General features: G+C 41.4%; 1 protein-coding gene across 2 annotated transcripts; it reads left to right on the top strand.

Annotated features, from left to right (window-relative positions):
- The first annotated feature begins 417 nt into the window (after nucleotides 1-417).
- Nucleotides 418-19,004, top strand: LOC138980369 (sodium/glucose cotransporter 2-like). Of its 2 annotated transcripts, XM_070353237.1 has the most exons (6): nucleotides 418-797; nucleotides 3,454-3,522; nucleotides 7,386-7,490; nucleotides 8,131-8,190; nucleotides 8,744-8,818; nucleotides 10,849-11,506. In XM_070353237.1, the coding sequence occupies exons 1-6, from the start codon at nucleotides 717-719 to the stop codon at nucleotides 10,960-10,962; spliced, it is 504 nt and encodes a 167-aa protein (XP_070209338.1). In that variant the 5' UTR covers nucleotides 418-716; the 3' UTR covers nucleotides 10,963-11,506. The 2 variants fall into 2 exon arrangements, with proteins under 2 accessions (XP_070209338.1, XP_070209339.1); XM_070353238.1 differs by lacking the exons at nucleotides 8,744-8,818; nucleotides 10,849-11,506 and adding an exon at nucleotides 18,596-19,004.
- The last annotated feature ends 1,785 nt before the right edge of the window (nucleotides 19,005-20,789 follow it).

Raw genomic sequence — 20,789 nt, 5'->3', positions numbered from 1 at the left:
GCCATATCAGCAATGTGTTTCAATGATGAAGTTTAGAACATTAAACTACAATTTGCCTGTACAGAAAGAACGTTATCTTAACATCCCGAGGTCAGAAAGAACTTGCACCAAATGTGTATCACAAGACATAGGTGATGAATTCCATTATTTATTTGTCAAAAAGAAAGAGCTGGGTTGTTACCACCTTACTATTGGAAAAAACCTAATGCACTTAAATTTAAAAAGTTGTTTGCTACTAACAAAAAGAAATTGCTAAAGAATATTTTGGACTTTATTAATAGAATCTGTAACAGTTTTTCATTATCTGTTTTTTTTAATTTATTATATTAGCATATATCATGATTGTATTGATTGTATTTATTGTTCAAAATGCCCCCAGGGGTTATGGACTAATAAAACTTGACTTGACTTGACTTGACTCTGAACCTCTGTCTTTGTGAAAACTCACTTCATGTTTTTGTTTACGTTCTGGTGACTGACTTTTCCGCAACCTATAGGCTTTCGATTTTGCGACATGTTTGACTAAATGTAATGCATTTTGTTCCACTTCTTGTGCAGTGCCTCCGCGAAGGATTCTGAACAATGCGGAGCGGCACACGTTGAATTTAAAGAACGCATATCACAACTGTCAGCAGCGGTATTGGTGGTGTGGCGGTGATCAGACAGGAGAGCTTCGTCGTTCTATAATCAGCCTGTTGTAGTCGTGGTCGTTGACGATGGCGGAAAGTCGTCTGCATTGGGGAGACATCCTCGTCATCATCGCCTATTTCATCGCTGTCATCAGCGTGGGCATAATCGTGAGTATGAGACGATGACTCATTCTTGTTTTGCTCTACTTTATTGTGTTTTGTGGGTGAGAGGGTTGATGTTTGCAAAGTAATGGAATGTTTGTGGCTTCTTGACTATTTACAACATGGAAACAAGTGCTAAGTAAGCAACCCGATTCGTGGGAATGGGAGGTGGTTTGATATGCAATGAGTTTCAAACACACAGGCTCCCTGAGTTTTCTACCTTTATCTAGCCCCCCCCCCCCTCCCCCCTCTCCGGTTCCTTGTCCTGTCCATTTCTCCTGAAGGTGTTTTCTCCTCTTTTTTCCTATTGGCCCTTGAAGTGAAACCTTTCCGTATACGTTGTTTTCGTCCGCCAAACCAGACAATATATTACTTTTAAGGGCACGTTTATAAGCTTTAGCTAGTTGTGCTCTATTTATTTACTTGATTGTATGCGACATTAATGCGTTGTTATTTGCAGTTTTCTGAATAAAATTGTTTAAAACTAAGTGAACATGCCAAAGACGAAGCTCAGAATCGCGAGTACGTAATTTTATTTTATTTTTATTTATTTACGAGGATTTATATCGCGCACGTATCTCACCACACAAGGCGACTAAAGGCGCATGTTACCTTTGCACTATCACAATTTTTCACGGTGGCTTCATTTCCCTGAGAACACAAGTTTTGATGTTTTTAAAGTCACTAAAAACACTGACACCTCAGCCCCGGTATTCCGACATTTGTATTCCAATTGAAGCATAGCGAATCGTGTAACACTTAGTAAGCAGGTTTTGTCATGCGCAGCAACTCTTGACACATATTCATGCTTTGAGAGTAATTGGTCCTGACCCCGAATCAGACAACAATTGGCGAAGGGCGGTGATACGAAGACCTTCTCCGTGTTTGTGCATGTGCCTGAATTATCAAAGTCATTGGTGCACAAACGAAGAGTACTTTGTACGCCTGTCGGCCTGAACGTAAGCGGACTAGGCTGTCTTTTGTAAATACAAAGGGGGCTAGTCATTTTCAGCAAAGCCTGCTTTGAACTGTTCGGCTGAGGGTGACTGAAGAGCACTGAACTACTTTCCGTGGCTTGACCAGAATAGCAATAGCACTACGTAAGTCGTATTATGTACAATGGCAACAACTGGTCAAATGGCGTCCTTACAATCCTCCCCCCTCCAGCTCCCGCCCGCGAATGTGCGATTCCTAAAGGCCCCACTGAACGACTGACGTCACATGTCGCTTCGGTCTTTTCTGGAGGAACACCGCGTGTACATAATACACACTTCGATCGCGTAGCACTGCTCCTCCGTTCCCTTTCATCTTCCCTCATGTCATGTCTGGGTGTCTCGATCAGCCTTGACGAGGGCAAGGATCAAGGCAACTGTAAATGCTCACTCCCTCCCGTGTAAACAATCTGACCTGTGGGGCATGAAGCACCATTTTAGATGTAAACAGTTACAACCTTCACAATTATGACAGATCCGTCCAGGCTTTTGTCTAGGATGGCCCTTGCACAAACAAAAGAAACAAGTCGCGTAAGGCAAAATTACTTCATTTAGTCAAGCTGTGGAACTCAAGAATGAAACTGAACGCAATGCAATTTTTCACAGTGACCGAAGTCCGCCGCTCGGCTTGTGCAAAACGGAGTGAAACTGACGAGCCTGTTCAGCGCGGTAGTGGTTTCGCTGTGCTGCATAGCACGCTTTTCTTTACCTCTCTTCGTGTTAACTTTCTGAGCGTGTTTTTAATCCAAACATATCATATCTATATGTTTTTGGAATCAGGAACCGACAAGGAATAAGATGAAATTGTTTTTAAATCGATTGCGGACATTTGATTTTGATAATAATTTTTATATTTTATTTTCAGACCTTGTTTTTAATCCGAATATAACATATTTATATGTTTTTGGAATCAGAAAATGATGAAGAATAAGATGAACGTAAATTTGGATCGTTTTATAAAAAAATAATTTTAATTACAATTTTCAGATTTTTAATGACCAAAGTCATTAATTGATTTTTAGGCCACCAAGCTGAAATGTAATACTGAAGTCTGGCCTTCGTCGAAGATTGCTTGGCCAAAATTTCAATCAATTTGATTGAAAAATGAGGGTGTGACAGTGCCGCCTCAACTTTTACAAAAAGCCGGATATGACGTCATCAAAGACATTTATCGAAAAAATGAAAAAAAATGTCCGGGGATATCATACCCAGGAACTCTCATGTCAAATTTCATAAAGATCGGTCCAGTAGTTTACTCTCAATCGCTCTACACACACACACACACACACACACACACACACACACACACACACACACACACCACGAGCGACCCTCGTCTCGATTCCCCCTCTATGTTAAAACATTTAGTCAAAACTTGACTAACTGTAAAAACAAACATATATGTTTGCCTTTGTCTTGAGAAAATAATTTCCACGCAAGGAATTCGTCATTGATAACAAAATTAATGTCAGTATCAACGTGGCCTCAAAGCTATACGTTGAACACTTTATCGGTGTGTGTCTGCCTGTCTGTCTCGCTCTCTCTCTCTGTCTCGCTCTCTCTCTCTCTCTCTCTCATTCTCTCTCTCTCTCTCTCTATCTCTCTCATATTTTCTTTTTCACTTAATCTTCAAAGTTAATTCAACATGAATTGTTTGCTGTGTGTTTCAGTCGTCATGTCGAAACAGAGGCAGCATTGGCGGTTACTTCTTGGCTGGAAGGTCTATGCACTGGGTCCCGGTGAGTATCCGTCTGTCTGACTGTCTGTCTGTCTGTCTTTATTAGCTGAAGGTCTCCCAAAACAATTATCGGTTTTTTTGCGCGAGGTCATGCGTGTCTCTGCTTGTCTGTCTTTCGATCGACATTCTTGTGTGCGTTTCGTAGTCTGTCTGTCGGTCTGGCTTTCTGTTGTCTGTCTGTCTGTCTGTCTGTCTGTCCGTCAGTTTGCGCGTATGTGTGCTTGTGCTCGGGTCCATTTCTCGGCTGTCCGCAGACGTCTGCCGATCTCTTTCTGCCTGTCTGCCAGTCAAAAACAAATCTGATACTATAAGATGTTTGATGGGTTGTTGACAGACCAGCTTTTTTGTCGGTCCGAGGAGGAGCATATCGTCTTTTGTTTCATATTTATTGACCAAGGCCGAAGGCCTCGGTCAATAAATATGAAACAAAAGTCGATATGCCCCCCGAGGACCGACAAAAAAGCTGGTCTGGCAACAAACCATCAAACATCGTTTTTGTCATCATTTTGGTGGTTCAACATTAAGTGAAAAATCAACACAGGGAGCCATGGTTTGAAACGCGAGTTCTGTTATTATAATGCATGTTCGGGGCTCCAGCACGTTGTTCAAAGCTGGCGTGCGAAAGCAACTTACTGTGTGTGATTTGAGTTTATAATGTTGAGACAAGTATGTCAGGTTTGAGGATGCGAAGTTCTGTAGGTTTCGACTACAGAGTGGTGTGTGAAACCAACAGTAAGCGCCTTTGAGACGATAGTGCCCATATGTTGCATTCGAGCGATGGGATTGTCGTATTTCAAACGAGGTGATTTGCTTGCACAGTCAGCGTTGACCATCTCACAACAGATCTGTTATGTGGATTATCGTGCGACGTTCGAGTCGGGGGCAAGGAATCGCTGGAAGCAAAGATGAGTCTTTTTCCATTGTCACCTTTCTTTCCGGTTGTTGGTGCATATATTATTGTGCGGACAAAATGATGCGACGGCGAGTGTTTTTTGCCTCCAAGATTTTGTGGTGTGGGTATTGTTTTGCTCGTTTCATACCCACACCAAAACCTGAAACACACCCCACCCCACCCTCCCCCTCCCCCACAATCAGTCCATGAACACAAACATTGACACACACAAATTAATGATCAAGTTACCCCCCCCCCCAACCCTTCACTTGCACACCTGCAACGCAGACGATCATATTATTGATTAAATATTCATATAGGTCAGTGTTGGGTTTTTTGTTCTTGTTTGTGTTATTGCAGAATCGGTTTTCTCTTATTGCTACACGTGTCTCTTCATTACATTTCACCATCGCCCTACCACCCTGCCCCTCTCGGTATTCCACCCCTCGGTTTTCAGTGGTAAATATTAGTAATCGAATATTGAAGCTACGTTGAGTCAAAGGTCACAGAAGATTTGCATCGTGCAGCACTGCACGAATTGGGTCAAAGGACACAAACGATTTGCATCGTGCCGCGAAGGAAAGATAATCGCGATCTTGTTTCTCATTGCCTCTCTGTTTTTCATTAGACTTGTCATTCTGCTTGCTCGGCTTTGTCAGATGTCTTCATTTCTTGTTGCTATGTTCTTTGCTTTTTTATTATTATTTTTTTATTTGCGCTTAGTTTATTGATACAACGTCTTGTGCACGGGTCAAAATGTGTGTGTCAGGGGACAATTGGTTTGACTAAAACTTGACGTTCGTGTTTCAAGTCTCCAAACAGAGATACACGCACTCCATGACTTTGTGAGAAGATAAAACATATCGATAGGTTTCATTTGTTTGCGATAAAGCATAAATGTATGACCTTTGATGAGGTAGTTTTGTTTTTTGTTTACATTTGCCAGTTCGTATTTGGAACTTGGCAAAGCAGTGTTGTCTGTTTAGGTCTGGGGAAACGCCAATGAAAAGAGCCGAAGAATCCTCGAGCGTTTCTATTGGGTTTGCTTTTGATTATCCATGTAATAGGGCTTCTTATTATCCTTCTAGTGCCCTTTATGGCTATGTGACCAATCAGGACTGATTCTAGGTGACCTGTTAAATGTTATAACGTTCAAGGCGGGACCCTTTTTGTATAACGCATTAAAAATCACCACGACAAAATAAAAATTAATATAAAAAACATCAGGGTGAATTGTTCTACTGAATGTCACTTTTTGACATTTTTCTCGTGCAATTTACTATGTAAAATGTGCTAAAAAGCAAATTCTGTCGGTGGGAGGGAAATAGAATGGCAAGTAAGTTTAATACTGAGTAAAGGGAAGCAACTCTTTTTGGTGCTGTCAGTAGCAGACTACACCTATGTGCTTTTGGCAACATGACAAACAAACCTGCCATCAATCAAGAAGATCTAAAAAACCTATACGCATCAAAATTCAAGTCTCCCAACACCCCCACTGGCCTTTTGAACAAGGTTCAGTTAGATGTCCGGTTTTATTTTTTAGACGGGGCCTGGAAAACTTTGAAAAAATGACGAAAGACACCTTCGAAGTGAAGATGGATCAAACAACAGGGAAACAATACGTAATCAAACGGTTTGATGAACTTACCAAGAATCACAGAGCTGGAGACGAAGAACTTGTGACTGGAGTCATGCCAGAGACTGGGGACAGCAGCTGTCCAGTAAGTGTACAGCTACAAGTCCCTGTCTCTGCTAAATCCAAAGTGTGAGCATCTTTGGCAATTGACAATACGTTCCATGGAGATGACGAAACATGGTATGACAACAGACCCATGGGCGTCCACACTATGAAGAAGTGAGCTGTGTCAATTGTCGCAGATATAGATCTACACAAACCACAGCGTGCGAGCGACGGGTGCAACACTACTCGCAGACAAGAACTTCAGTCCAATTGACATTATCAGTGTCACCGGTCACAAAACTGTTAGATCTTACCAAAAAACATCCACCGCCAAAAAACTAGAGATGGCAGCTGCTATGTCGTCCCAGCTCACAGAGAATAGGCAGTTGGCACTGCTCCCAAGTCATACTTCGCGGGGAGAACAAGCCAAAACTTCGAAGGGAAGCAGAATCGAACGGGGTCGTCTCGTTGCATCGGCGACTGTCACAAGCCAGCAGACGATCCGACAGGACGTGGAACTCAGCAACGACGAGGTAGCAGCTCTTTTCGATCCGGAATACGAACCTGCCATGCCTCCAACGAGACCAAATCCGCCAATGTTCCATCACTGTGACCTCTCGCATGCAACGATCAACATTCAATTCCACCGACATTTAACCGCATTCAACTGCGCATGCGCAACACAAATGTGCAACATTTGAGATGGCTCTTCCGAGAACTGTCCGTTCCAATTTCGGACTTTCTGTTTGTTAGCATTTTCGAGTCTGTGTTCTGGTTTTTGTTGTTGTTGAGTGTTTTTATGATACTATGCACAGAAAAGAAGGGACACGTTGTGAATTAAACTTTTTGGGAAAGATTACTTGAAAGCTGAAAGTGTGCTGGATGTTTGTTTTGTTTGCTCTGTTTACCTTGTAACCAACCAAGCCAAAATGGCGACACTTTACTTGCAGGGTCGCTTCGGGTATTATGTTTGTTACCACGCACGGATAATAAAACCGTTATTACTAATATGCTGACTGTTAGCAAATGATAACAAGACATGTCTCGAAAACGCTATCAAAATTCGCCTAAAGGCTCATTTTGATATCTTTTTTCTCGACATGTCTTGTTATCATTTGCTAACAGTCAGCATATTAGAAATAACTCATACTGCAACTATGGTAACCGGGGATTTATTCCCCGGGGAACATGAGATTTATTTCCCAGGTGCTTGTGAATGAAAACTCGTGAAAATGATGACAATTTGTATTGTCCTTTGTTTCTTAACTAACTTGTGTTTCTTATTCTTCAGGTGGGAGCCTCCCTGTTCGCCAGTAACATTGGCAGCGGTCACTTCGTGGGGCTGGCCGGGTCCGGTGCAGCCGGTGGTATCGGTATAGCCGTCTTCGAGCTGAACGTGAGTTACACATCGCGGTTATTGAAACAAATGTCAAAATTAACGGAATGTGATAGTCCTATTTGAACAGAAGTCAAGTATTGCAAGTGCGTTAGTTGTCTGTTCTAGAACGTGTTTTATTTTTACAGCATGTTTAGATTGTGTGGTGTTTGTGTGTGTGTGGTGGGGGGTGGGGTGTGAGTGTGTGTGTGTGTATGGTGGGGGGTGGGGTGTGAGTGTGTGTGTGTCTGTGTGTGTGTCTGTGTGTGTGGGGGTGGGGTGGGGTGTGAGTGTGTGTGGTGGGGTGTGAGTGTGTGTGTGTGTGGTGGCGGTGGGGTGTGAGTGTGTGTGTGTGTGTGGTGGGGGGGTGGGGTGTGTGTGTGTGTGTGGGGGGGTGGGGTGTGAGTGTGTGTGTGTGTGCGTGCGTGTGCGTGTGTGTGTGCGTGTGTGTGTTGTCTGTCTGTCGGGGAGCGGGTAGCAGAGGAGGAGACGAAACCAGAGTATTAGGGTGCGCGTACTTTGAGGGGGGGGGGGGGGGGGGGGGGTAAGGAGATGGTGTGTTTTAATGCAACCTCTTGTGGGGCTATATTTCCTCAGAAACTAAGATTTGTGATGAGTTCCTCCGTGAAGGTCTCTGTACAGGATCTGTTCTGTTTTACAGGCCATTTTCATCCTGATGATCCTAGGATGGCTGTTCGTACCAGTGTACGTTGCTGCCGGGGTGAGTATTTTTTAAAGCAAAAAAAAAAAAAGAGAACAAGAACAAGAACAAATACTTTGTCTGTCCATAGATGTGTATTGACAGGATCGCCAACTCGTTGCGCGCGCTCAGCAAGTAGCGGAAAGCGGAAAAGACGATTTTGACAGTAACTTTACTTCCGGTGCAGTCTTTCAACACATGGAGAAGGAGAATTTCGAAGGGGAGGTGGAGTTTGTGGCTGAGGTATGTGAAAAGCAAACAAACCAGTACAAAAAGATCATTGCTGATGATTGAAATGAGTCATGTGAATCAACAATAAAGATTCATTGTGGACGGCACGTCATTATTTTTGTTTTTAACACTTGAAACGCGAGAGCATCTGACACACTGGTAAATCCGAAGCTGTGCACGCAAGCTGATCAGCAGATCGTTTTTCTGCAGATATCTCGCTCACATCGGCCACTATTTTAGCTCAGCGAACCGACAAATTTGCAACAGAACAATTTCTGAATGTTAGAAATTCGGCTGTAGGTTTATAGATACCCTTTCTATTCCATGGTTGTTGTTTTTTCAGGGGGAAAGTACCGACATCTCAATCGCTGAAAAGATGACAGCATCACCACAAAAGAAACTGCAAGAATTGCCAAAAGTAAGTAAAAATATTGACAGATCTATGTAAAAGACTATGAAAATTTAGAACTGGAACAACAGATATTCAAGAAATAACCGATAAGTGAAAAATTATAACTGAACCATTGATTGATTTGAATACTATACTGTTCAAAAAAAGAAACGCATAGTTGCTACTTGCCAAATTTGTTTTATTTTTCGAAAAAATTAACAGAAAATCCAATATTTAGATTATTTCTTTGAAATTTGGTATGGACACAGTTGAATGCACACACAGTTCATTTGCATCTTCAAATCAATCAGTCAATCAATACGATTGGGTGCCGAGGCTGTCAAGTCAGTAGGGGGTGTGACTGCCTTGAGCAGCAACAACTGCCCGGCACCTTCTGGGCATGGACTGGATCAGATGCCGGATATCTTGCTGTGGGATGGTGTCCCACTCCTCCTGAAGTGCCTGCAATAGATCGCGGTGATTTGCCGGCGCTTCTTCTCGCCTGCGCACACGTCTGTCCAATTCATCCCAGAGGTGTTCTATCGGGTTCATGTCTGGCGACATGGATGGCCAGGGAAGCACCTGGACATGGTGGTCGGTGAGGAACTGGGTGGTGAGTCGTGCTGTGTGCGGGCGAGCGTTGTCCTGCTGGAATATGGCATCCTGGTCAGCCAGAAGAGGAAGGGCGTGTGGGCGCAGAATTTCCTCCACGTATCGCTGGGCAGTTATGCGCCCTTGGACGTGCACCAGGGTGCTCCTTCCAGCGGTATTGATCGCCCCCCACACCATGACGCCTCCACCACCATGAACGGGTGCCTCATCCACACAGTTGGGCGCGTAACGTTCGTTTACTCTCCGGTAGACCCTCCTCCGACCATCATGTCGCTGGAGCAGGAAGTAGGACTCGTCGCTGAACCACACGTGTCTCCAGTGATTCCGGACGGTCCAGCGAAGGTGCTGGTTGCCCCACTGCACTCGGTTCTGGCGATGGCGGCGGGTGAGGACAGCTCCTCTGTGAGGTCTGCGAGCTCTCAAACCAGCTTCATGCAGGCGGTTCCGCACGGTCTGGTCCGATAATCGGTGTGGCCCGGGGAGAGCCTGGACAGAAGGTGAGGCCGACAGGAAACGATTCCGGAGGTGGCGGAGCCGTATGAAGCGGTCGTGAGCAGCAGTTGTCGCCCTTGGTCTTCCCGCTCGTGGCCAGTCAGCAACGGAGCCAGTGGCTTGAAACCTGACCCACAGTCTACTGATGGTGCTCTGGGACACGTGGAAGTGCCTGGCGATTGCACTTTGACTTTGGCCTGCTTGTAAACGACCCAATGCAATTTGGCGGTCTTCTCTGCTCAATCGGGCCATCTTTCGTCGCTGAATTGTCGTCTGATTTCTTTGTGGCGAACAATCCGCTTTTATGGGTTTTGGAAGACATGGTGAGAGCTCAATATTCCCCGAGTTTTACGAGATTTCACTGAAGCATGACGAGTGGTCATGCCAAATGAGCAATTTTGACATTGTAGCCACTGATAACGCATGCGTCACGTGCAGAGCTCACTTGTGGCAATGGACGAAAGGTCGACGACCAGATAAACATTTTCTGCAGTTTGGTGGATATCCTTGTAGCCATATAACTAAATTAACCAAATATTACAAGCTATGTGTTTCTTTTTTTGAACAGTATACATCATGCATGGAAGTTAAAAATGGTGCAGGAACTGAAGTCAGATCAACACATCAAAAAGATCAGTGCAATATATTTGTTTTCTCTCCCCTCTAGCATAATTCTGCTTTGATATATATGCTTGATGTCTTCTGTTGTTTTTAAATTCATTGTCACTTCTAAATTGCATGCTTTATTGCAGAACGCTTGTTCTTTCTGCCTTTCAACTGCCTTTCACCGGAGCTCAGAGAGCTTGTCGACCTATTCTCCACCAAATCGTTCAACTTCAAACGTCTATCAACTGCCATTAATTAGCTATCATCCAGCTATTTGTATGGACAGTTAGACTTATTTCTCTAGAAATTTAGTTTTACTAAGGGTTTATTGTTCTGCTTTTTTTCAGACATACCGTCCCGCACCAGAATTGCCAGAGGTTGTTGCAACTACAACTTTGAAGAACTGTGTCGTGATGTTCAGCAGCTTCCCGAGTCGTGGTGCCTCGCGAAGAACGAGGTGAACCAGGTGGTTAAGGTTGTTGTGCTGGAGCCTGGAGGCCAGCTTGGTTAAGGTTTGACTTTGACTTTGAGTCAGCATTTTCAGTGATTTTTCTACGCAGCTGATGGTGTTTGGATTTAAAGTGTAAAGGAAAAAGTCCCCCCCGAAGCAGCGTGCTGCAGTTTAGACTGGCTTGGCGACAGTGTTGAAGTGAGTGACAAGTAACATTTTCAGTAAATCGCTTTGTGTTACAATTATTCAACACCAATTCTGAGCCAAGAGAATGATTTTTTTTTCATTTGGAATGTTGTGTTTTATAGGTTAGGTGTGGAAATTTGGATTTGACTGTAAAGCTCTTTAGCAGAGAATGTAAATAAACTTGACCAAGAAATTATTGCGACAAATTTCAAACTCCCAAATTAAAGCATTGATTAATTCCCGTTAATTAATTAATTAAATTAAATGTCACAAGAATTTATGCTTTAATTTGGGTGCAACATGTTGAAACTTTGTTTGAGAATGTATCTACTTCATTGATTAAATATATGCATGTGTATAAATAGGAATCTTTCTTGTGTCAAATTGAATTGTGTGAATTGAGACTGAGTGAGATAGTGAATGTTGGTACATTACAGGGCCGGACTAAGCAAAGAGGAGGGGGGGGGCGGAGGTTGCCAATGGTGGTCCAGGGGGATGTTCCTCTGCCCCTTGTGGGGGTCAGGGGGCAACGCCCCCTTAAGCTGAAGGGTAGGTCATATTCTGAGATAGGAAAATGGTCGCTCCTTGCATGAAACGGCATAAAATAAACAATACTACATTTTTTTTAAATAAGTGAGGTACATGTTTAGGGGGGGAGGGGGGGTTGCGCAACCCCCATAATCCCCCCCCCCCTGGTAGCCCTAGTCCGGCCCTGCATTAATTGTCACTGTATGGTGTGTGTGTGTGTCACTGTGACCAAAGATACATATGCTCTATTTGAGTTCATACAACTTCCAATTCCATTCAAACGTTAACAAAGTGTTGCTTTCTTTCTTTATTTATTTGGTGTTTAACGTCGTTTTCAACCATTCAAGGTTATAACAAAGTGTTGCTGGTATGCGACTGAACATGTTCTATTAGGAAAGCAAAGCAAATTCCAGTGTACATAGTGGTCAACATAAAAACAATCAGACGCATCGATGCAAGACATTTATCAAGTGGCTGACAATTGATTTTGAAATGAAAACTGTTTGCAAAATATCTCGCTGTCAAAATTATATCTTGAACAAGTACACAAAGGAATTAGGTTTGAACCATAGCAAAATGAATGTTTCAAATTTTCATGTTGCAGACTTAAATTTACATGGACTCATGAAAATACAGAACAGGCCACTGAACAAGCCATGTGATACAATACTGAACCAAATACTGAAATAGGAAGAGAAGTACATTTTAACGACAGCAGATTTTAACACCAAAAATTGACACCTAAGACAACAATCAAGAAGTTCAAATTCAATGTACATGCACTTGATCAGATAGGATAGTTTGTACTGCATGAAGAAAGATCATACACAACACACTACAGAGATCCTTCCTGATTGTTCTCAACATTGTATGTTTTCAGCTTTTTCCTCAAACTCCTTTCTTTACATGTGCATTTCATTTTGTCCAACATTGTATGTTTTCAGCTTTTTCCTCAGTCTTTACTTTCCATGTACATTTCATTTTGTCCATCATTGTCTTCAGTTTGTGGTGGAGTCTTATTTAAAAAAAACCAGAACATTTTGCAAAGTGTCTTCTTGAACAGCTTGTGAAAGATCAAATGAATACAAAGTGTCATAAAAACACACCGGAACAGCATCACTGTTCCTGCATGGTTCAATAAAGTCATCTGCTTTTGCCTGTGTGTTGATGCACAGGTTTCACAGAAAATATGTTCCATGGACATCAAATCACCAAAGGGAAGTAATCGCTCTTTATGCATACGACATGTGTAATAGATTAAGCGAGAGTTGTACAGAACCTTTTCTCCTGGCACGAGAGGATGAAAGTTGCTTGTATATTTCAATGCTTGTTATTCTCTCAGGTGCCAGGAGAAAAGGTTTTGTACAACTCTCGCTTACTCTATTACACAGTCATGTCGTATGAATAAAGAGCAATTACTTCCCTTTGGTTATTTGATATCATCAACGCTTTGCCTCATTCTGTTTAAGATTTCTGCTTTGTGTTGCATGGACAGACACATCTGCAATACATTGGGCTTGACAAAGGTCAGTTTGCCCTTGTTCAGCATGCTTGTCATGTCAGGGGTGGTTTCACTGTAAAATTCAGGTTGGTTGGTTTTTGGGGTTTAATGTCTCTTCAGCAGATGCTAGCTGCTATTCGAGACCGTGTAAAATTCAGGTGCGCAAGTCAGGGCTTCCAAACACTGCAATTTCTCATCTCTGTACGCACTCTTTTGGAGACACCAAACTCTCTGTTTTAGCTTTTTGGCAACACATACTCCAACATACTTTGCATTGTACTCTTCATCCTCTTTGATTTCTAATGCACTTACTGGTTCCCTAGTTTTTCTTCATAGGCCTTTAAGACACCAACAGTATAAACATGTTCAAGGCAATCCAGGCTGAAACTGCAGGGGATACTGTCAACTCAGTAATGCCTGAATGCTGGGTTGAAAAAGCAGAGTAGTACCTGGCCCACGCCTTCTTTTTGGCAGCATTCCCAACCTTGCCTCAGGGAACTAGGCAGTCATGAAGAAGCAGAAGTTTCTCTTCCAGATCTGGACCTAAAACACAGAAAATAAAATATTATTAAAACAACACACAAATATAGCAGAAATCAACCCAAGAGTGAAACTGAAGATGTGGATGCATGCACACAATCAAAACCAACACACGACAACAACCCAAAACTACACTTTACATGAATGGATGTGAACATATTAAATTTTGTATTCCATTTGTCGTTATAGAACGTGTTGACAAACCACTTTCATGAATCCTTATGTCTTACAACTATGACATGTGCTATTAATGATCCTAAAAAACACATGAAATATTGTAGTGGCAGGCATGTACCTGAAATAGTGTAGTGGCAGGCATGTACCTAAAATATTTGTAAACAGTAGCCTCTCTGTGCAACGAAGCAGTATTTTTGCTCGAAAACTATGAATGAAAGTGATCTTTCAGGTACTGGGACTTTGCAAGCTGATTTTTTTTATACCGCCTTACTCAAAAACTTACTTTTCAATTACTGAATTGGTCGACAAGCCCTCTGAGCTCCGGTGAAAGGCAGTTGTCATTCTTGATAGATGCACAAGCGTTCTGCAATAAAGCATGTAATTTAGAAGTGACAATGAATTTAAAAACAACAGAAGACATCAAGCATATATCAAAACAGAATTATGCTGGAGGGGAAAGAAAACAAATATATTGCACTAATCGTTTTGATGTGTTGATCTGACTTCAGTTCCTGCACCATTTTTAACTTCCATGCATGATGTACATTCAAATCAATCAATGGTTCAGTTATAATATATCACTTATCTGTTATTTCTTGAATATCTGTTGTTCCAGTTCTAAATTTTCATAGTCTTTTACATAGATCTGTCAATATTTTTACTTACTTTTGGCAATTCTTGCAGTTTCTTTTGTGGTGATGCTGTCATCTTTTCAGCGATTGAGATGTCGGTACTTTCCCCCTGAAAAAACAACAACCATGGAATAGAAAGGGTATCTATAAATCTACAGCCGAATTTCTAACATTCAGAAATTGTTCTGCTGCAAATTTGTCGGTTCGCTGAGCTAAAATAGTGGCCGATGTGAGCGAGAATTCTGCAGAAAAACGATCTGCTGATCAGCTTGCGTGCACAGCTTCGGATTTACCAGTGTGTCAGATGCTCTCGCGTTTCAAGTGTTAAAAACAAAAATAATGACGTGCCGTCCACAATGAATCTTTATTGTTGATTCACATGACTCATTTCAATCATCAGCAATGATCTTTTTGTATTGGTTTGTTTGCTTTTCACATACCTCAGCCACAAACTCCACCGCTCCTTCGAAATTCTCCTTCTTCTCCATGTGTTGAAAGACTGCACCGGAAGTAAAGTTACTGTCAAAACCTCTCGCAGCCGCAGACGGAAGTTCGAAACAGGGCCTGCGTTGGCGCGCGCGCAGAGTTGGCGATCCTGTCAAGGGATATCTATGGTCTGTCTTTATAAAATAGGAAACTGTCTTTAAGCCTGCCTCACATATACAGAACAATATTGCACGAAAACATGCAAATATAACATTTAAACATTCGATTAAACATTCGAGATGCAGATCGCTGGCGTTTTTCATACTTTCACATGAAATCTTGCATTGAAGGCTACTATCCATCAACAACTTTTAAATCCCAGAACACCAATAAAGAAAAGAATGGATGAATAATTAGTGAAAGACAGGTATTTTAGTCGGAATCTAATTAACTCCGTTTAGCTTAACAAAATCAACGCATGTTTTACTGTGCACACAGAGTTTAAGCGATACTTTATGTTGTATTATTATGGATTGAAGCCAACGCATGTTTTACTGTGCACACAGAGTTTAAGCGATACTTTATGTTGTATTATTATGGATTGAAGCCAACGCATGTTTTACTGTTCACACAGAGTTTAAAGGCCAACATCCACAGGAATTTTTCTCCTGGAGCGACCTAAACTTGAACCCGAGGCAGTTCGCCAAAAAGAACCGCCGATCACGAGAAAAGCATGCGTATCGCATGCGAGACGATTTGCAAGCCAGCCAGCGCAGCAGCGGGTGGGGATTTGGTCTCGGCAAAGAAACTACAATGCAGTTTTTGGTCTCGGTGAGACTGAAAGAGAGACAGAGAGCACGAGAGAGAGCGACAGGGACACAGTGATTCAAGGCGCACAACTCTAGTAAAGTTGTCGTAGCACGTCCACCTATGGCCAAAGTGATCCGGGTTCGATTCCCGGCATGTGTGGTCTATGTTTTTTGTGTGTTTTTTTTTAATTCTTGTTTACTATTGTTTATTATGAACGTTTTAATGTTTTATTTTACTCTAATAATTTTTTTAATTGTGTAAAATAAATAAAAATATTTTTTTTTTTTAAATCCACGTGCACAAGACAAAAACTTTCATACTGAGGGAGCGAGCCAGTCTAAAGAGTACTCGGGTCCAGCGCCAGCGTTTTTATATTTAGTCAAGTTTTGACTAAATATTTTAACATCGAGGGGGAATCGAAACGAGGGTCGTGGTGTATGTGCGTGTGTGTGTGTGTGTGTGTGTGTGTCTGTCTGTCTGTGTGTGTGTGTGTGTAAAGCGATTCAGACTAAACTACTGGACCGATCTTTATGAAATTTGACATGAGAGTTCCTGGGTATGAAATCCCCATACGTTTTTTTCATTTTTTTGATAAATGTCTTTGATGACGTCATATCCGGCTTTTCGTGAAAGTTGAGGCGGCACTGTCACGCCCTCATTTTTCAACCAAATTGGTTGAAATTTTGGTCAAGTAATCTTCGACGAAGCCCGGACTTCGGTATTGCATTTCAGCTTGGTGGCTTAAAAATTAATTAATGACTTTGGTCATTAAAAATCTGAAAATTGTAAAAAAAAATAAAAATTTATAAAACGATCCAAATTTACGTTTATCTTATTCTCCATCATTTGCTGATTCCAAAAACATATAAATATGTTATATTCGGATTAAAAACAAGCTCTGAAAATTAAATATATAAAAATTATTATCAAAATTAAATTGTCCAAATCAATTTAAAAACACTTTCATCTTATTCCTTGTCGGTTCCTGATTCCAAAAACATATAGATATATGTTTGGATTAAAAACACGCTCAGAAAGTTAAAACAAAGAGAGGTACAGAAAAGCGTGCTATCCTTCTTAGCGCAACTACTACCCCGCTCTTCTTGTCAATTTCACTGCCTTTGCCATGAGCGGTGGACTGACGATGCTACGAGTATACGGTCTTGCTGAAAAATGGCATTGCGTTCAGTTTCATTCTGTGAGTTCGACAGCTACTTGACTAAATATTGTATTTTCGCCTTACGCGACTTGTTTATAATTTCGCTTCACGCGACTTGTTATTTATGTATCCAAAACATCATAGAACGTGGTACAATGCATGAAAACAACGCCGACAGTAAACAAGATGTTATCTGGGCAGTACATTGGGTTGAACTAAAAGAATTCTGCTGAGAATGTACAAAAGAAAACAAGTCGCGTAAGGCGAAATTACAACATTTAGTCAAGCTGTCGAACTAACAGAATGAAACTGAACTCACTGCATTTTTACAGCAAGAGCGTATACTCGTAGCATCGTCAGTCCACCGCAGTGAAATTGACAAGAAGAGCGGGGTAGTAGTTGCACTGAGAAGGATAGCACGCTTTTCTTTATCTCTATTCTTTTTATATTTAGTCAAGTTTTGACTAAATATTTTAACATCGAGGGGGGAATCGAAACGAGGGTCGTGGTGTATGTGCGTGTGTGTGTGTGTGTGTGTGTGTGTGTGTGTGTGTGTCTGTGTGTGTGTGTGTGTGTAGAGCGATTCAGACTAAACTACTGAACCGATCTTTATGAAATTTGACATGAGAGTTCCTGGGTATGAAATCCCCGAACGTTTTTTTCATTTTTTTGATAAATGTCTTTGATGACGTCATATCCGGCTTTTCGTGAAAGTTGAGGCGGCACTGTCACGCCCTCATTTTTCAACCAAATTGGTTGAAATTTTGGTCAAGTAATCTTCGACGAAGCCCGGACTTCGGTATTGCATTTCAGCTTGGTGGCTTAAAAATTAATTAATGACTTTGGTCATTAAAAATCTGAAAATTGTAAAAAAAAATAAAAATTTATAAAACGATCCAAATTTACGTTTATCTTATTCTCCATCATTTGCTGATTCCCAAAACATATAAATATGTTATATTCGGATTAAAAACAAGCTCTGAAAATTAAATATATCAAAATTATTATCAAAATTTTTTTTTCGAAATCAATTTAAAAACACTTTCATCTTATTCCTTGTCGATTCCTAATTCGTGAAAGTGAAATTACAACATTTACTGATTTAGTCAATCTGTCGAACCCACAAAATAAAACTGCACGCACTGCAGTGTTTTCAGTCACGAGAATAAAACAGCTTCGTCAATCCACGCGGCAAGGAAGTCGCTCAATTTTTGCGTGCAACACGAAGTAAACAGACATCCAAGAATAGCGACGGGTTCAAGTTTAGGTCGCTCCAGGAGAAAAATTCCCGCGGATGTTGGCCTTTAAGCGATACTTTATGTTGTATTATTATGGATTGAAGCCAACGCATGTTTTACTGTTCACACAGAGTTTAAGCGATACTTTATGTTGTATTATTATGGATTGAAGCCAACGCATGTTTTACTGTGCACACAGAGTTTAAACGATACTTTATGTTGTATTATTATGGACTGAAGCCAACGCATGTTTTACTGTGCACACAGAGTTTAAACGATACTTTATGTTGTATTATTATGGATTGAAGCCAACGCATTCTGTTCTTCTTTGTCTTCTTGCTGGACTTTTCTGGAGAAGTGAAAGAATCCTCGCGTTCTGTTTCTATTTTCACGATTTAAGATTGAAATTAAAGAAATGTAACATGTATACCTTTTTACCTGTGCAGGTGTTCACGATGCCAGAATACCTGCGGAAGCGGTTCGGCGGACAGAGGATTCGTATCTACCCGTCTGTGCTGGCTTTGCTTCTCTACGTCTTCACAAAGATCTCCGAATGTTTTGTTTTGTGTGTGTTTTTGTGTGTGTGAAATTGATTTTTCCATGAAACAAGGCGATGTTAAAACTTCAATTTAAAACTTAAAATTGATGGTTTACAAGTTACATCAAACCCTGCTTTTTTGTGTGGAACCCGTGACATCATCAACGTAAACTGATTGGTTTGACGGATGATTGATAACTGAGTAGTTTAACCAAGAAGTTGACATATCTTAGTATTCAAATGTTAATTTTAATTCATCAATTAATTATTTTGATTTATTTTTTGCGCAGAAGTTGACTTATGTTGGTGTTTAAACTTGTTACTTAATCAAGTTATAAAATAATTAAGTGAATGTTCTTTGCAGGCTGACTTGTATTCCGGGGCCATCTTCCTGACACAAGCATTGCCGGAGTTGAACCTCTACGTGGCTGTCATCATTCTATTGGCAGTGGCCGCCATCTTCACCATTGGAGGTGAGAAAGTTCAACTCGTTAGCTTCCGGTTTGACGCGCAGGGGGGGAGGGGGGAGGCATGTCTGTGATTCAATGATCTGAAGAATGCAAGTTTCCAGTACAAAGGACTTAACTTCTTACATACTGCCTGACTAAAATCTTTACAAAAATTGACTATATTCTATACAAGAAACACTCAAGGGTAAAAGCAGAATCCGTTAGTCGCCTCTTACGTTATATGTTGGGGAGCATCGGGTACATTCTTCCCCCTAACCCGCGGAGGGGTATTAATTACAATTGTTTTTGATGGTACTAAGTTGATACTGGTAAAGAAATTTGTAACGATACATGTACAGATATTTGAGATTCCTGTTCATGTGATTTCAGGCACTCTTTGTAGCCTTGCACAGGCACCGTAACACTTAACTCGGTGCTACAACACCGTAGGGTTATTCAAGGCTGACATCATTTGATAAAAGGATTGTATTGTGTTATACCCTTTCAACCCCGTAGGGTAATTCAAGGCTTATATACGTTTGATAAAAAGATTGTATTATTTTTATACCCTTTCAACCCCGTAGGGTCATTCAAGGCCAACGTCATTTGATAAAAGGATGGTATTGTGTTATACCCTTTCAACCCCGTAGGGTCATTCAAGGCTGACATTTGATAAAATGATTTTATCGTGTTATACCCTTTCAACCCCCGTAGAGTCATTCAAGGCTGATATGAATTAAAGAAAAGAAATGGCAGAATAAACAAAACTCCCCAGCGAGTGCAATTGTGATCAGAACACCACAGATCCGAGCAAGGTTGAAAGTTAGGAATGTTCAAGACTAGAGGCCTGAGTTATTTCCCTTAGAAGTTAAAATTATGGTTGGTTTGAATATCAGAAAAACAGTCAATGAATGGAGTTCAACTATAGACCCACACTTCTGCACCCTTTCTCTTGTAAATGGTTTTTTTTATATAAAAACACCCAGTGTAAGGGGTCTTTGTAATTGTGTTACCCTGCCAAGATCATCACTTAAAAGAAAATATAGACCATAATACTTTGCTTACCATCTGCAATTTATGTGTAGCCGTTTGGAGATTTCACGGCCACTGTCTTTGCTTTTCTCTGCCAAGCCCTGTCCCGTTTATTCCCCGTGAGGCGACCATGTGTGTATCACTGTATGTCTTTGTTGTACTTGTGCTTAGGATGCATGTGTCGTGGTTGGTTGAATGTTTACATGCTGATTGGTTAATTCGTATTGTGCGCGCGCATTCGGCCCCCGATAGCGTGAGGCGGTCAGTCTGACCCGTGACGCGAAGGTGACAAGACCCTGGGCGGTCTGTGTGTGTGTTAAGCGATTTGAGACCGGCGATTTGTTGAACGGCCCCGCCATAACTTGTTTGTTTAATTCTGCATTGAAGAGTGAACTACACTGCCTTCTTCTGGTGTATTTTAATAAAGACATGTTAGATCAACCTCTGTCTCGGCGTCTCATGTGAATACTTCCTGGCCTATCCCCCCTTCCACTCCACCTTATCACATATGTAAACAAATGATGTCAGTAACAATTGCAATGGTGTGTGTCTTCATTGTGTTTGTTTATTTGTTGCTTAACGTCCAGCCGACTACGCAGAGCCATATCAGGACGAGGAAGG

The sequence above is a fragment of the Littorina saxatilis genome, linkage group LG11 (genome assembly GCF_037325665.1).
Source record: "Littorina saxatilis isolate snail1 linkage group LG11, US_GU_Lsax_2.0, whole genome shotgun sequence".
NCBI classification, from domain to species: Eukaryota; Metazoa; Mollusca; class Gastropoda; order Littorinimorpha; family Littorinidae; genus Littorina; species Littorina saxatilis.
This window is presented reverse-complemented; position numbering and strand designations above follow the sequence as displayed.

Coding starts and splice junctions, on each gene's coding strand:
- LOC138980369 (XM_070353237.1), top strand. CDS start 717: ATGGCGGAAAGTCGTCTGCATTGGGGAGACATCCTCGTCATCATCGCC. Junction 8,191..8,743: donor CAGTGTACGTTGCTGCCGGG/GTGAGTATTTTT, acceptor TTGTTTTTTCAG/GGGGAAAGTACCGACATCTC. Junction 8,819..10,848: donor AACTGCAAGAATTGCCAAAA/GTAAGTAAAAAT, acceptor GCTTTTTTTCAG/ACATACCGTCCCGCACCAGA.